The sequence below is a fragment of the Protopterus annectens genome, chromosome 15.part0 (genome assembly GCF_019279795.1).
Source record: "Protopterus annectens isolate FY-2018-M chromosome 15.part0, PAN1.0, whole genome shotgun sequence".
NCBI classification, from domain to species: Eukaryota; Metazoa; Chordata; order Ceratodontiformes; family Protopteridae; genus Protopterus; species Protopterus annectens.
Genome location: NC_056749.1, coordinates 220,147,031 through 220,163,598, shown reverse-complemented (window position 1 = coordinate 220,163,598; position 16,568 = coordinate 220,147,031). Strand labels below are relative to the sequence as shown.

General features: G+C 39.6%; 1 protein-coding gene across 3 annotated transcripts in view; it reads right to left on the bottom strand.

Annotated features, from left to right (window-relative positions):
- LOC122790141 (vascular endothelial growth factor receptor kdr-like) overlaps positions 1–16,568 on the bottom strand; it is a 674,216-nt gene that overhangs the window by 110,261 nt on the left and 547,387 nt on the right. For 2 of the 3 annotated variants that reach the window (XM_044057728.1, XM_044057730.1), the window contains exons 20-21: positions 8,518–8,606; positions 1,022–1,196 (exon numbers count right to left, since the gene is read on the bottom strand). In XM_044057728.1, coding sequence (XP_043913663.1) covers positions 1,022–1,196; positions 8,518–8,606 — 264 coding nt within the window. The remainder of the gene's footprint in view (positions 1–1,021; positions 1,197–8,517; positions 8,607–16,568) is intronic. The other variant, XM_044057729.1, reaches the window with a different exon arrangement.

Below are 16,568 nucleotides of genomic sequence, written 5' to 3'. Positions count from 1 at the left end.
TTGCAGTTAATCTAATTTAATTATTCACTTTCATGCAACTCATTCTATGCTACCATACTTAATTAAAAATGGCTTCCTACTTTTTTATTTGGTGTTATCTCTGACACATTTTCAAATGACGTGCTCCGTATCTTCTTGTGTTCAGAAATGTACCACATCATCATAGTCTGTATTTGAGACGTTTATGCTCACTGTTGCTATCCAGTTGTGTATGTCTAGACAACTCTAATCTTTTCCGTCTTTAACCATTAAGTCAGGGTACCACTGCAAGCTTCCACTAATGCTTTGGAGTACTTCCCTGCACACTGCTATCTTGCATCTAGAGCAGTTACTTGTTACAGTGTTTAGATATTAACTAGTATAAAATAAAACACAGTTTTAGTTCCTTCACAATCCATGTTTCCTAACAATAAAACTAGAAGCTGTTTTTGCATATTTCTTGAATTTATGTTAATTGACATTCCATTGACCAATGTATGTACATGCCTACCAAGACAGTGGCTTAACAAAACTAAAAAAAAATGCCATCAAAAGAAGAATATTAGCTTCATGAATGACTTTGTGCATTTTCAAATTTCGGAATGAGGGAAGACAACTTAAATGATCATAAGGCAGGATTAAATTTACAGAACAGAAATTTAATATTTAGCAACCTCCTTTCTTGGATAAATTAAGTATTAAGGGGAATGCATTATTAATACAAGAATGGCAGTTGATGGATTTGTAGTCTGCTCCTAAGCCTTATCTCTTTCTAATTCAAAATGCATGCTAATTGGTATATTATTTCAAGGCAGAAAGAAGAACAAAAGATAGCTGACCACAAAGACTGTCATTTTAAATTTGAAATTTAAGGAAAAGTTTATTTTTCTTCATTTCTGCTCATTAGAGTGTCTGAATTTACACTCAGATTTTATAGCAAAACTAATCATTTAAATCCACCATATGAAAATCCCTCTCTAAGCATCAGTGTCACAGATGCTCATTTTTACGTGACTAGGAAGAAATGTAGTTTCCTTTTTACCTTCTTCTTCCTCCTCTGAGTCACTGTAGCTTTTATCGTCCACGAATCCGGAGCTAGCCGAGCTTCCTGTACTGGCAACGCTCTCCAGTCTCCTCTTTATCAGCTCCATCAGGTCGCTATTAGAATCATCTAGGTTTAAGCTTGGCTCAGTTTGGACAGAGTTATCCAGTGACTGCTATTGCAGTGAAACAAAAAAATAACGGACACAATTCTTAATACTCCATTTGCCTTTTTATAATGCATCAACAGATAAACATGGCAAAGAAATTAAACATACGTTTCCATTTCTTCTGTTATGCACAAATAGATACAAATTGCAAATTAAAAGATCATTTCTCTAAATTTTGTCCTGTCAGATCAGTTATAATGCTCACTTTAGAAAGTATCCACCAAAGCACATCACATGGCTATAAAGACCACAGAGTTTCCTAACAAAAAATATCACTGAACTAAAGATGCTTTGTATGAAGCTCTGTCCCTGTAATCTGTCTCATGTAGGCTCTTTTACAGCTATTTATGTCTAGTATTCTGGCCCGTTAAGGATCCAGTCCTCCTCAATCTCCTACACTTCTGCAAAGCAAATGGCTTCACAAACATTTGGATTAAATGACTCTCCATCAACATAATTAAGACCTGCTGAAGGGACAGATATATTTCTCGGTCTTTCCCTCATGTTTGGAATAGTCTTCTGTTGTACAAAGGAAAGGATGCCTTGGCTTTCTTTTAATATAAACCTTGATAATTGGATAGGTGCCTGTAAACTCAACCTGGACTTTTCTCGTTTTGTCCTCATGCAGAAAGGAGGTGCCCTATGAGGGTGAGTATTGGCAAGATGATTATGGTTCATGGACTGCTTCTGCCATGTAAACTCTATAAACATAGGACAAAATAATGTATATCAATGTTGTCATTTAGCAACAGTAGAATTGATTTTGAGTATAGTTGAAGGATGACAGCAACTTTCAAATGGGATTACCGAATCAAATGAATTTTTTTTGTCCAATTCATTTCCTTGCTAAATGGAAATAGTTGGCAGCCATACAGTTAGGGTGAATGTGCAGCCACCCCTACAGGTTGATACAGTAGCAGAAATGCCTTTTTTTTTTTTTTTGAATCGAGCAGACTGCACCACTGAGTTTCAATTTTAGCCATACCCATCTTAAACATATGCAAAATAAAAAGGCGAAAAAACATGTTATAAAACAAATTAAAATATACTGTGAGTTTAAGCTACTGAACTTACCATAGTTGTTAAAATATAAGGATTTTACAACCAAGCATACAAACAGAAGTTAATTTCATTCTACAGATTTCTTTTAGGAACACAAGCTATATGCCAGTTATATTTAATTATTTATTTAATACTTGTTTACCGGGAAAGTCTGACTTGGAACAAAGCCAATTTTCAGCACAGACCCAGAAGGAAAATGTTCCAGATGCATGTCTTTGCAATGTGGAAGGAAACTGGAGCACCTGGAGGAAACTGACATGAACACAGTGAGGATATGCAGACTCCACACAGAAGGCGCCCCAGCTGAGAATTGAACCAGAGAACATCTTGCTGTGAAGTGACAATGCAACTATGGACTGTTAGTCATTTATTTATTTTTATTTATTTATTTATTTATTTATTTAAGATTTGTTAACTGGGAAAGTATGACTTGTAACAAAGCCAATTTTCAGCGGAGGCCCAGGGAGAAATGCTCCAGACGTATGTCTTTGTATCATGGGAGGAAACCTGAGCACCCGTTGGAAACCCTCACAAATGCAGAGAGGACATGCAGACTCCACACAAAGGCACTCCAGCCAAGATACGATCTGGAGAACCTTTTGCTGTGAGGTGACAATACTACTGCTGTACCGCAACTATGGACTGTTAGTCGTTTATTTTTATTTATTTATTTATTTAGTTATTTAAGATTTGTTAACCGGGAAAGTCTGACTTTTAATAAAGCCAATTTTCAGCGGAGGCCCAGGGTGAAATGCTCCAGATGCACATCTTTGTAATGTGGGAGGAAACCGGAGCACCCGGAGGAAACCTACATGAATGCAGGGAGGACATGCAGACTCTGCACAGAGGGCACTCCACCCAAGAAGCGATCTGGAGAACCTTTTGCTGTGAGGCGACAATACTACTGCTGCACCACTGTGCCGTCCAATGGTGCATTTATGAAGGACATTTAATTCCATCTTACTTTCGTAGCATATGTAATCAAGGCAGTGAATCTACTTTGGTAGAGAAGTTATTTTAACGCAGTGCTTTCTAGCTTTGTAAGCTGAACTGATCCCTTACTAAGTGCGAAACCTCAGAAATTCAGATAGCATGAACATTAGCAAGACAAGAGCAGCCAATATTACCCATCCAATCATCATCAGTGAGCTAACAGAGGTCCCTAGAATGATAATGGCAGGACCTTAACATCTGTAACAGGAAACTGGAATTGGATATCTTCAATCCATTAACAAATAACCACAAATTAGATGCCAGTTGAAGTAAAACTGTAGATGTTCTCTTGAAAAGATGAAGCAGTTAATGACCCTCGCAATATGAGAAGCACAGACTTAAATTGCATGGCTCTGTCAACATCTAAACCAGTATCTATCAGATTTTGGACTATGGCTTAAGATATTCAACATAACCTGAAATACATTAGCCTGATAAGTTCTTTTGGTATAACCTCCCATCCATCCCCATGGGATCTAGCTACACAGTGTGAGGTGACTCTTCAGGCAGTTTATATTTCCTGACATCAGAACATAGTGGTGGATTCTCTGAGCAGGTCCATAACACAGTCCCACAAGTGGATGCTTCACATGGGCATGTTTCTGGACATTGCCCACAAGTGGGGTACTCTTCAAGTAGAATTCTTTGCCTCTTCTGAACAGACAACTTCTGCACTTTTGCACCAGAGTCCCATGGCTTCTGACCAGGAAGGTGGATGCCCTGTCTTACCCTTGGAAGGGGATGTTTCTTTATGCCATCCTCTCCCGTTTCATACCTAAGGCCCTGTTCAAGATAAAACAGGATGTTCCCAAAATCTTGCTGGTGACTCCCTTTTGCCCCAGACAGCATTGGTTCCCTTATCATCTGCATTTAGCCAAGGAAAATCATCACAAGTTACCTCACAGGGTGGACCTACTCGCACAAGACAGGGTATGACTCATCCATCCCCACCTGTCCACTCTTCAACTGACATTGTGGATGATAAGGTTTTGATTCCCTTCAGACACATTTTTTCTGAGGATGTGCTTCAGGTCCTGCAGGAGGCTATGGAACCCACTACAAGGAAATCTTATTTGTTCAAATAGAAGAGATTTCCTATCTGGTGTCTCTCTCGTACCCTGGATCCACTTACTGTGGATGTTCCTTTGCTTGTCTCTTATTTGTGTGAATTGCTCAATGCTGGGTTGGTATATTCTTCTGTTAAAGCCCACCTGTCAGCTCTTTCTACTTGTTTGCCTTTGACTCCTCCTTTGGCCTGTAGATATCAGACCAAATAGTTTCTTATTTTATTTATTTATTTTACATTTGTTGACCGGGATAGTCGACTGGATACATGTCCATTTTCAGTGGAGGCCCGGGGAGAAAAGCTCCAAGGTAACCAAATTAGATAATTTCTTAAAGGTGTCCTTCTCATCAGTGGTGCCAGGAAGCCTGTTCCTCTCCGGGACCTCCATTTGAGCCTCCTGCTTCAGCTTCCTCACAGCATTATTTTTGGAAGACTGTTCTTTTAGCTCTTATCTCTGCCAAATGGGAGTCTGAGCTGCACACCATTATGGCTGTTGTCCTTTTCTGTTTTTTTTTTCCTAAGGACTGGGTGCCCCTTCACACTAAACCTTCTTTTATGCCCAAGGTGGTTAATGAGTTGTCTCTTAAACAGTCTGTTCATTTACCCACTTTTTTCCCTTTGTCACAATCAGTTATTTTTATGCACCTTGGATTTGCACAGACAACTCTGATATTATTTAGATAAAACTAAAACCATTCCTAAATCTGAACAGCTTTTTGTTTCCTTTTATCCTAGATCTTTAGATGTGGATGTTTCAAGCAAACCATTTCTTCTTAGATATTTAAAGCCATTTCCTTTTGTTATTTCCTTCATAGGAAGAGCCTTCCTTCTTCTGTTAAGGCTCATTCTACTAGGGCTGTGGCCTCTTCTGGTACTTCTTTTCAAAAGTTTAGATGATAATTCTGTTCTTGAGGCAGCTGCCTGCACTTCTGTGCATATTTTTACCAAGCACTACAAGTTGCATGTCATTTCTAAAACTAGAGCTGGTTTTGCCAGGGTCATTATTCATGGATTTCTTAAGGGCTCTGTTGGCCCTTCCTCCTCCCAATCTACTTCCTGAGCTATTGTACTGTCCCTATTGTATAAAATATTGCAACAGTAATATGGAAGGACATAGTACAGTTGTGTAAAATCTTACCATAAGAGTAGATGTCCTCCTTATCACTGTTGGATGTGCTTGTTACCTACTAGTATCCTTAGACTGTTGTTCCTACTGGGGCTTTTTCAGTTCTGACGATGGTATGTCTGGACATCACCTTTATGCCCATACATGTGATGTACAGTGTACCCATTACAACCTATAGGCCTTAGTATACTGGCCTTGACTACAGGCTGCCCTAGGCAGCGGTTTCCTATCGTAAAGAATATTGCAACAGTGAAGCAAATGTCATCTACTCTTATGGTAAGATTTACACAACGGTACTTTCTTTATGTAACCCAAAGATTAGTGAGGACTGGTGCCCAATAAAAGGCAGCAACAGGTACGTAGTAGCATAGGTTGTTTTTGAGGTTTTAGTAAGAAAGTTTGTAGCCTGGTATCACATTCCAACTTTCTGGTGAGTCTTTTAATTGTGTGTTGAATGTGTCGATCACATTTAAGATTTTCATCTATTAACATCTCTAAAAGCGTAACATACCGAAACACTCCTATTACTGCATTACTGAAGGAGGTCATTTTACATTTTTTTTTTTTGTGTGTGTAGAAGGAATAACTTAGTTTTTTAGGGTTTAGCAGTAGTTGTGTATTGCAGACCCAATTTTCAATGGCAGTAAAAGCTTCTTGTGTGATTGTTGAAGACTTAGGCCATTTGTGGATTGAATCATCCATGCAGTAGATTAACAGTACGTCTTGTAAGGTGGTGTACAAATTGGTAATGAAAACATTAGAGAACAGGGGCAAGAATAGATTCCTAGGTTACTTCAAGAGTAACTGGCAAGGAACGGGAGAGAGTGTGTTGCCATTTTACAGATTAATTGATGTTAGTACTGAACTGTTGTCAGTACTCTGGAGTAGGCCTACACAATCCATTTGTTACAGAAGGTTGATATGTGAGACAGTGCTGAAAGCTTTAAAGAAGTCATTGAACAAAGAGAAATCATGTTTGCCACTGTTCCTGCTTTTGTTGATTTGTGTTTGTGAGGGTTAGTAGGGCAGAGGTTGTGCTGTGGCCAGGACCAAAAATATGTTGTGTGGAGAAGTGGAAGAGTTCACAGAGGAGGTACTGGAGTATTTGCTTTTGAATACATTTTTCTGGAATTTTAGACAGCGAGGGTAATATAGCTATAGGTCAAAAGTTTAACAATTCAGAGCTGAATAATGTATGCTTTTTCCAAAGGGATGGAACATTGGATTTCTTGTACTGATCTGTTTATAAGAATAGCAAAACAGTAGGCTATAGTATCAGCTGCAGTTTTGAGGTATTCTGCTGGGAGGTTATTGGCAGATGATGACCTGGCTCATAGTGGTTGTAGGAGTTTTTGTTTTGTTTTATATACAGGCAATTAAGATGGCCTGAAAGATGAAAGTAGATGAGTTAACAAGGTAGAGGTAATATGCATAGGGAGTCACAGAAGGAGTCACTTTAGTAAATGTTATAATGTCAGTGAACTATGACTTGAATTGGAATGCTACTTCTATTCTGGAAATATTGTGAGAAGAGTTTGGCTCAGTTTTACTGTTCATGGGGAGTAATATTTTTCAAACAGAAGACCAGACAAGAAGTCTTGTTTGGAATCTACTTCTCTGAAGTACAGGCCAACACTAAGGGACTCTGGCTAACAAAGTTCACAGATGACTGCAAACTGGGAGCCATTATTGAATCTCCAAATGATGTGGATACTCTGCAAAAGGGCCTTACAGAAACATATGCTTGGTGCCAGAGCCATGGGCTCAAGCTCAATGCCAAGAAATGTATAGTTCTCCCCTTTGGGAAAAAACATGTACCCGTGAATTACCACATAAGTGGCAGTACACTAAACACTGAAAGTGTGATAAGAGATTTAGGGACACAGGTGGACAGTGGTTTCACCTTCAATTACCACATCGCCAGAACAGTCAGGAAATCCTTTTATGTGGCACACCTCATCACTATGGGCTTTTCATCCAGAAAAAAGGAAGCCATTGTCCCACTGTACTCATCCCTCCTTAGACCCATTATAGAATACAATGCCCCATTTGGTATGTACCTCTCAAGACGTATGCAACAAATGGAAAGGCCACAGAAATACCTCACTAAAAGAATCACAGACATAAAGCAGATGTCCTACACTGACCGCCTTAAAAAAACTCCAGCTATACTCTGTCGCATATCGTCTACTCAGAGGCGATCTCTGCTTAACATACAAGGCCATGCCAAACCCAGAGCTTTTGGATATGCTACACTTAAAGAAATCCCAAACCCTCAGAGCCACACGCTTTGGGGATCTAAACCTTGTCATCACAATAAACAAAACATGCTGGAGGGAACAGGTTCCTGACCCAGAGACTCCCCAAACTCTGGAATAGACTGCCCATACATGTCAAGCAGAGCGCCTCTTTGGCCCTCTTCAAAAGGAACCTTGACGATTGGATGGGAGAAAGGAAATTCACCCAGGGGATTACATCAGTCACCCTGCTAGACAGGGGTCCAGGAAGTAAATAGTGTGGGAAGAAATAGCCAGGGAATTGTTATGGCTAGGCTTGTATAGGCCCTAGGGCTGATAGTCTAGTACCAGCCTATGAACCAGAATTTCTTTGGGTTATTTCTATGATTGCTTTGAAGATGAGTTCAGTATTGTTTTTATGTAGAAACATAAATGGCAACTAAAAGAGTAACACCATTACATCCTTAAACTAATGGAGTTTCATACAGCTAGCAAAGGCAGTGTATAAGAAGACAGTTAAGGCCTTGAAAGTTTAGTCTCGTCAAAAGAAAAAACATGATTCCAAGCAGCAAATAAATTGTTCTAGTTAAATGGAAGAGGAATAAAATGGTGACAGTGGAGCAAATAGCAGTTGTGTATCCCACAATCTATTTTACTGTATGTTATATTTCTCCTGATATTTCACCAAATACCATAGGCAACATTTGTTTTTCCTGGCAGAAAATTAAACTCAGAATAAGGCAGTCCCATGATTGTTTTATATATATGCAACTGTGCTTATTTGTGTTTGCAGAGCAGGCCTGCTCACTCACATATGGCATAGCTCACCATGTTATAACCTACCTTGTATATAATGAAATCACCTCTTTTGCTCCTCAGATAGTTGGAAAGATTCCCATATTTACAATATTCCACAATCATCATTAAGGGACCTGAAATAGATTATTTATTGACATATTAATGAAGTCAAATAATACAGCTAAACCACAGTGCATATAAAAGAATTTCCTGGTCATAGGATTGAATCTTCACAGTTCCATCCTGCTTTATTTAAGAAATGCCATTATTCTTTGCAGGAACAGAAACACTCAATAATATCAATATGTTGTTTGAATAAGTAAATCAGAAAAGAATGGACTAATACTCAATCTTGTATGGCTAAAGTGAAATAATGAATGTTAGAAAATGGGCAGACATTCTCCAACAGGGTATTAATGTATGAGAAGAGCCCCCTATCAAGTCTGTGGCTTAACGCCAGTATTTATTAAGCTACTGTGAAGCACTGCCTTAATTAAAAAAAAAAAAAAAAGGCTGCTGTCTTATGTATGCTTACTAAATGGGTCTATATTAGATCACCGACCGCTTAGAAAAGTGAATGGTGATTAATTGACCTTATGTAAGGAAAAGCTTACAATTTGGAACTGTCAGAACAGAGATTTTTTTCCCTAGGGAAAAAAATTGCTGTTCCAAAACACATACACACAACACAAGCACACCAAACAACAATCCACACACATACACCTAAAATCTTACACCTGACCCTACATTAAACTATACACACACCACTAACTATCCATTTACCTTAACCCAAACCCTAACCCCAAGGTCTGTCACTATCGCACACTCACCTCACCCGCTCCCTAACTCACCTAACCCTCACGACCACACAAATGCACACATACCTAATCCATGCCATATCCCTAACTTATCTAACCCACCCTAACCCTCACGGCCACACAGTTGCACACTTACCTGAACCCGACCCATAACTTTCCACCACAGCGCTGAAAATATAGAAGCAACAGAAACAGACAACCGAATTCTTTCCCTAGGAAAAAATTTGGTTTTCTGTTGCTTCGATATTTTAAGCTTTCGCTGCATAGGGTTCGATATTAAAACATTCAAAGGTTTGAAACCTCAATATTCTAATATAGACCCTTACTAAATGCGATAGTTTTGTGAGAACAAAACAATAAATAAATAAAAATAAACAAAGTAAGCAAATGAAAGAAAACTAAAACAGATCACTCTACTAACAAGTAACTGCAGCACACTCACAAATATTTGCCATTTCATTTTTCCCTTGATAGCTGCACTTTAGAAAGTTGTATTTACAGAGCATGTGAAAATATAACAAAAGGAATGCAGGTGTGTGTTTGTGTGTGTGTTTGTTTGTGTGTGTGTGTGTGTGTGTGTGTGTGTGTGTGTGTGTCTGTGCATCTGTGTGTGTGTGGATACTTCTCCAGTTATTTACTCAAGAATTCTGGACAAAAGCAAAAAAAATGCGGTGACACCCAAAATCAGGGACAAATAAGTATTAGCCTAATTCACTCCAATAATAATAATAATAGAGGAGCAAGTTTTGAAACAACATGTTTTTCTGCATTCCTTGCAGATTTAATAGAAAATCAAACATATTTCATGGGACAGAGCAAAAATTGGAGGCAAAATCATGGTCATTATACCAAATCAGGGACAGCTGACAGACACATGGGTGGGGGTAAGGACATGCATTGCTTCGCATTCTGCTTGTTTTCATTCATTTAATGACATCTGCAGTATAGACAGGTGTTTGCAGTCTTGATAGGGGCATTGTGTGTGTTCAGATAATAAATACATGTGCAATGGTTTGCATGTATATTTACCTGTACAATATATCCTAATAATATTTAAATGTATATTTAGATATAAAATACATCCTCCAAAAACATAGTCTGCAGCAACAGTGAAACATTAGGGGAAGGAGCTATTTTATCAAATCAATACTAATAATAAAACAAAAACAAATCAATTTTCTGAGCACAAAAATGTCTCAAGGATGAGCATTAATGCATCTTCTGGGGGGGAGGGGGGAGGCCATCAATCTTTGATTAGACCACACAACACCTCTAATTGGGAAGACACTTCCTCAGTAATGCCCACCTTGTCAGGTATTCTTGCTTGTAAACTGCAGACCTCCTATGCACTGGTCCATTTGAACTCCTGCTCTAATGTTTCTGAAGTCCATCAGCATTAGGAAACTGGCACATGATATGGGAGCTGATGAGACTTGTGCTGGTAGATGTTACAAGCCTTAAAGTATTACCAGATTAGAACCAACAGGTGCATGTCCTATTAGTTTACATTACAAACATCACATAATGACATCATAGGTTCATAGGTTCATACTAGGCTATCTGCCCTAGGGCATTTATAAGCCTAGCCAGAATGTGTTTGGCTTTCGCCACCCATTTTAAATTAATTTTGCTATGCCCTTTTTTGAGGTTAGTATGCTGTGCCTCTGTCTAACAGTGACACAGAAGTGATACCCGGGGTAAACCTACGATCTCCCATCCACTCATCAAGATTCCTCTTGAAGAGAGTCAATGAGGGACTCTGCCTAACCTGGACTGGGATTTTATTCCAGAGTGAAGGGAGCCTCTGGGTTATGAATCTGTCCCTCCAGCATGTCCTATTTATTTCGGTGCTGAGGTTCAAGTCTCTCGAGTGTGTAGCTCGATGTGATTTGGATTTTCTGAGGTGCAGCATGTCCATTAATTTTGGGTTGGACATGGCTTTATACGTCAGGCACAGATCGCCTCTGAACAGGTGGTATGCCACTGAGTAGAGCTGGAGTTTCTTTAACTGGGCAGCATATGGCATCTGTTTGAGCCCTTTGATCCTCTTGGTGAGGTACTTTTGGGGTCTTTCCAGTTGCTGCAGGTGTCTGGTAAGGTACATCCCAAAAGGGGCATTGTACTCAATTGTGGGCCTGATGAGGGATGAGTAAAGAGGCACGATGACGTCCCCTGATCTAGATGTGAATCCCTTCATGATTAGGTGGGCTATATAAAATGTTTTTCTAACCACTTTGGCCACGTGGTTGTCAAATGAGAGATTGCTATCAACCTGGGTCCCCAGGTCCCTAATTACTACTTCTGTACTTAATGGATTACCACCTATGTGGTAATTTGTGGGCACTTTGTTTTTAACAAAGGGGATGGCTATACACTTTTTGGTGTTTAGCTTGAGGCCATGGCTCTGGCACCAGTTGTCTGTTTCTATGAGGCCCTTTTGGAGGATGCTTGTGTCGGCTGGAGAGTCGATTATGGCGCCCAGTTTGCAGTCATCTGTGAACGTGGTCAGCCACAGTCCTTCCATGTTGGCCTGTACCTCCAAGAAATATATACCGAACAAGAGAGGTCCCAGGACTGAACCTTGTGGGACGCCACTTGTAACTGGTTTGGAGTCTGACATGGCTCCAGCAATTCTAACCATGTGGGTTCTGTCCTTGAGCCAGTTTGCAACCCATCTAGTGACATAGGGGTTTATATTTAAGCTGGTGAGCTTATCTATAATGCCCGAGTGGGGTATTGTATCGAAGGCTTTTGCGAGGTCCAGGTAGGCTGTGTGGACCACCTTCCCCTCGTTAATGGCCTTGATGACTGTTTCAAAGAAATCAACCAGGTTTAAGAGGCAGGATCTTCCCTTAACAAAGCCGAACTAGGTAGGATCCAGTGTCTATAGGTCCCCAATATTTTTATTTATGAGGTCCATGATGATCCTTTCCATAGCTTTGCAGACCAAGCTAGTCAGGCTTATGGGGTGATAGTTTCCAGGATCCGTTGAGGCACCGAGGGACCACAGTTGCTGTACGCCACTCTTTGGGTACATATCCTGTAGTAAGGCTGAGATTGAACAGTAGTTTTATGTTTGGGTTTAGCTCTTCTTGGAGTTCATGTAGGACGCAGCCCGGGACACCGTCTGGTCCCATTGATGCTGTGTTTTTTGCTTTGGTGAGGGCGGCTCTTACCTGAGCATCTGAGATGTCAGGGGGCAGCACTCTGCTGGGATAGATATTTGCCCTTTTGGTGGGGGGGTTTGCGCTGAACCTGTCAGCTAGGATGTTGGCAATGTCTGTGGGTTTGGTGTATTTTTTGTCATTTTGGACTAATTCTGAGCATATCTGGGAATTACCACCCAGGTTCCTAACATAACTAAAGAAAGCCTTGTGATTATCCTTAGTGTCCTGTGCAATTTTTCTCCCGAAGCTGGCCTTAGACGATTTTATGAGTGCCTGTAGTTTTTTGCTAATACTGATCAGAGATGCCTTCCCTTTTTGGAATTTTGCTCTATCATTTAGTAGCTTCCTCCTTCTATTGTATAGTTTGTTTATGGCTGGGGTCCACCAGACAGGACGTCTGCCTTTGGAGGATTGGGTCTTGGTTTTATTTGGGATCGCATGATCCATGCATTCCTGAAGGTGTTCATAGAATGCATTTATAAAGGATTCTGCGGTCTGGGCGTATTTTCCACAGGCCGGGGCTTTGAAGGATTCCACCTCGGTTTTGAGGAGTGTGAAATTTGCTTTAGAAGTTTTTCACTGTGGTTTTCTGGGCAGGGGTGGTGTCGGGATGTGAATATCCAGTGAGATTAGTTTATGGTCTGATCTTACCAGTGAGGGATACATTTCTGGTCTGGAGCATAGAGTCCCCATGTTGGTGATGATCAGGTCCAGTATGTTTTCCCCTCTTGTGGGAGTGGTAACAAGTTGTTCCATAGCATTTGAGTTTATAAATTCTAGGAACCTTTGGGCTAGGGTGTTGGAGCTAGAGTAATGCTCCCAGTCTATGTTTGGGTAGTTGAAGTCGCCCAATATAATGGTGTTTGGAGAGACCTTCATATTTTCCAGTGTTCTCAGGAAGGCCGAGTGGGGTTCCTGGGTTAGGGAGGGTGGTCTGTAGCAGGCTATAAACTGGAAGGCAGTTTTACCCACTGTTAGTTGCACATGGATAGTCTCTGATGCTTCGTGCTGTGCCACCAACCTGGAGGTGTGGGTATCTTTGATGAATATTAATACTCCCCCTCCTTTTGTGGGTCGGTCCAAGTTTTGGGGCTGAAAAGCATGGTATGAGGTATAACCTGGTATGAGGTATAACCTGGTAGTGCTGGGGTGCTCTCGGGAGCCTTGAACCAGGTTTCTGTTACTGCACAGATATCGATGTTCTCCATGCTAAGGAGAGTTTCGAGTGCGTGCATCTTGAGGTTTAGACTTCTGGCATTGAGTAGCATTCACTGCATCTCCCACAAATGCAGTCTTATGGTTAGATGTTGCAAAAGGCAGGAAAATTATAGCAGTCTTTTTTTTAGATTGCAGTTTACAAATAAAGTATCCATACAAGTTAAATATTTTGAAACAGCACAACCATTTACATTTTAGATAACTGACACCTAGAGAATTTATTTTACTCACCCCCCCCCCCCCACACACACACACACACACACATAATTTTTTGATACATCTCCCTGGGTACTTTTAGACATATGCATTATACAGCAAGTGGCTGTCCTGCAGTATTATAATCTGACCAGACTTTAAATAAGGACCCTTCAGTCATCTATAAAAGAGTCTGTGGCAAAAATCAGGGCTTGACTCGTACCATGCTTTTATTTATTCATTCATTTCATTGATTCTGTGGGGGTAGGTGGGTCCTAGGATAATATTTTTGAAGGAAGGCTCAAAATAATATTTACTTTAACTATTTCAAACTTTATAGCAAGAACATGTGTCCCCTGCGGTTCATGAAATTCAATGGCTCCTTTAATATTCACCTGAGCTATCATGGACTTTGCCAGTCCAGGAATTCCCATGATATCTTTCTAAACAGGTTTATGATCTTTGAAAGGAAAGACTAAAAAAAAAAAAGAAAATTCATAGTCCATTAACTCAAAAATAATTTCTGTTTGAAGATTTACTGTAAGAAGCATCAAGACCACTGGGGTACAGTAACAAGATATAGGTACTTACATGCTGGCCAACATTGACAAGAGGATGAGTAATCAGAAGGCATGAATGTCTTGTTTGTGATTGTTTATTCTATGCCATAGAAAAGCTTCTGCATCACAAATGCATAGAATTCAATATAGGTGAAAGAGTTGTGGTGTTAAGACGTAGTGGCCTAGATGGTAGTACATAGTTATCAATCTTTTCATGTGCCCCAAATACATAATTATATTGCAAGATTTGGAACAAAGCAGTCACCACAGTGAATGCTATGGAAAATTAACTACCAAATTAAATACAATCTCAGGATTTTTGGAAACTACCAATGTATCTGCCCAACATGTTCATCATAATCCTCTTGGGTTCTAATTTCATGATGTAGGACATGAAAATGTCCTTGGGAAGAGACCTGGACAATGACTGCATATAAGATCGGAAGTTAAGCTACGTAAACAAAACAGTTACAGGACATATGGTGGTACCTGCCTTAATCTGCAGAGTGTTTCTGGGTTGGGAATGTTGACAGTGGTGAATTCAGTCTACAAGTTTTAGTGTTGTATATCTATCTGGACTTGGAATCTTGAGGTTTGGAAGCCAACGTGGAAAGTACTGAAATATATGAACAGAAAAATAATACATTTACTGCCCCATGGAAATAATTTATTTTTCTTAGGGCTTTCTATAATGAGGCACTGGACACATTTCAGTGCCTCAAGGTAAGCAATTTAATATTAGGGGCAACCTTGTATTTATTGAGAATGGTCATAGGGATTAAAAATTAAATTAATTAGAGGGATAGGAAGGAATATAATATAAAGGTAATTAAAAATTAAATTAATTAGAGGGATAGGAAGGAATATAATATAAAGGTAATTAAAAATTAAATTAATTAGAGGGATAGGAAGGAATATAATATAAAGGTAATTAAAAATTAAATTAATTAGAGGGATAGGAAGGAATATAATATAAAGGTAATTAAAAATTAAATTAATTAGAGGGATAGGAAGGAATATAATATAACGGTATTGCACATTTGCTTTTACTTGAATGTTGGATTGTGATCGCACATCTTCAGACACAATTAGACACAGACATCATGAACACTATTAATATCATTAATAAAAAAGAGTTGGCACTCTTTCAAATATATGAAAGTAAACCATTCAGCTACTGATCATTCAGTGCATATTTCAAGGTAGGAAATGGACTTTCTCCTCTGGATATTCTTTTAAAATCAAGGTGCTAGGAATCAAAATACCAGCATAGTTTTGAACCATGGACTTTTTGTAGGTATAAGGTTTTTCTCCTGTGTATTTGTGTCTTTCGGCTTTTCCTGGTTAGGGGTCGCCACAGTGGAACTCCGGTCCGCTAATGATTGGCAGTAGATTTTTGCATGCTGGCTTGCCGGGCCTAACGCACAACCTTCAACGAAGGAACGCCCATTCATGCATGTCGCCACACAGAAGACGCTCTAACTGAGAATCGAACGGGCAACATCTAACTGTGAGGCGACAACACTACCGCAGCACCACCACCTTCTTTTAAAATCAAGGTACTAGGACTCAAAACACCAGCATAGTTTTGAACCATGGACTTTATGTAGGTGTGAGGTTGCCAGGTCATGTGATCACTGCTGAAAGCTTTGCACTAGTAGAGCTCTGGCACATTAACTGGTCTGCTTGTCTAGAGTAACATCTTTCAACTGTGGTGGCTAGAATAAAAAAACACTACAAAATCATATGTAAGCTAATGACTGCTTATTTTATGGTTTCCACTTAGTTGTTTAGATCATCTGAGCTTCTTTCACAGTTGACTGAGCTTAACATCTCAGTTCTTGTATTACTCATTCTTTTTTAATTTGAAACTCATACCAACAAGATGCAGTTCTTCACATATGATTGCTTAACTCTTGGTCCAATAATGTGTCCTCTTAGAAAAAAGAACAAAAGAGCCAAGCAGGCTTTACACTACCTGATAGTTATCTCCCATTTCACTAAGGTGCAGTGACCTCTGAGTAACACTAACAGCATTTAAGGCTACAGGCTGTAGGGGGGGTGGTGGCTACCTACACACACACAAAAAAAAAAAAACTTTGTGATACAAGGCTGAATGCCTGTTACTTTGAGATTTT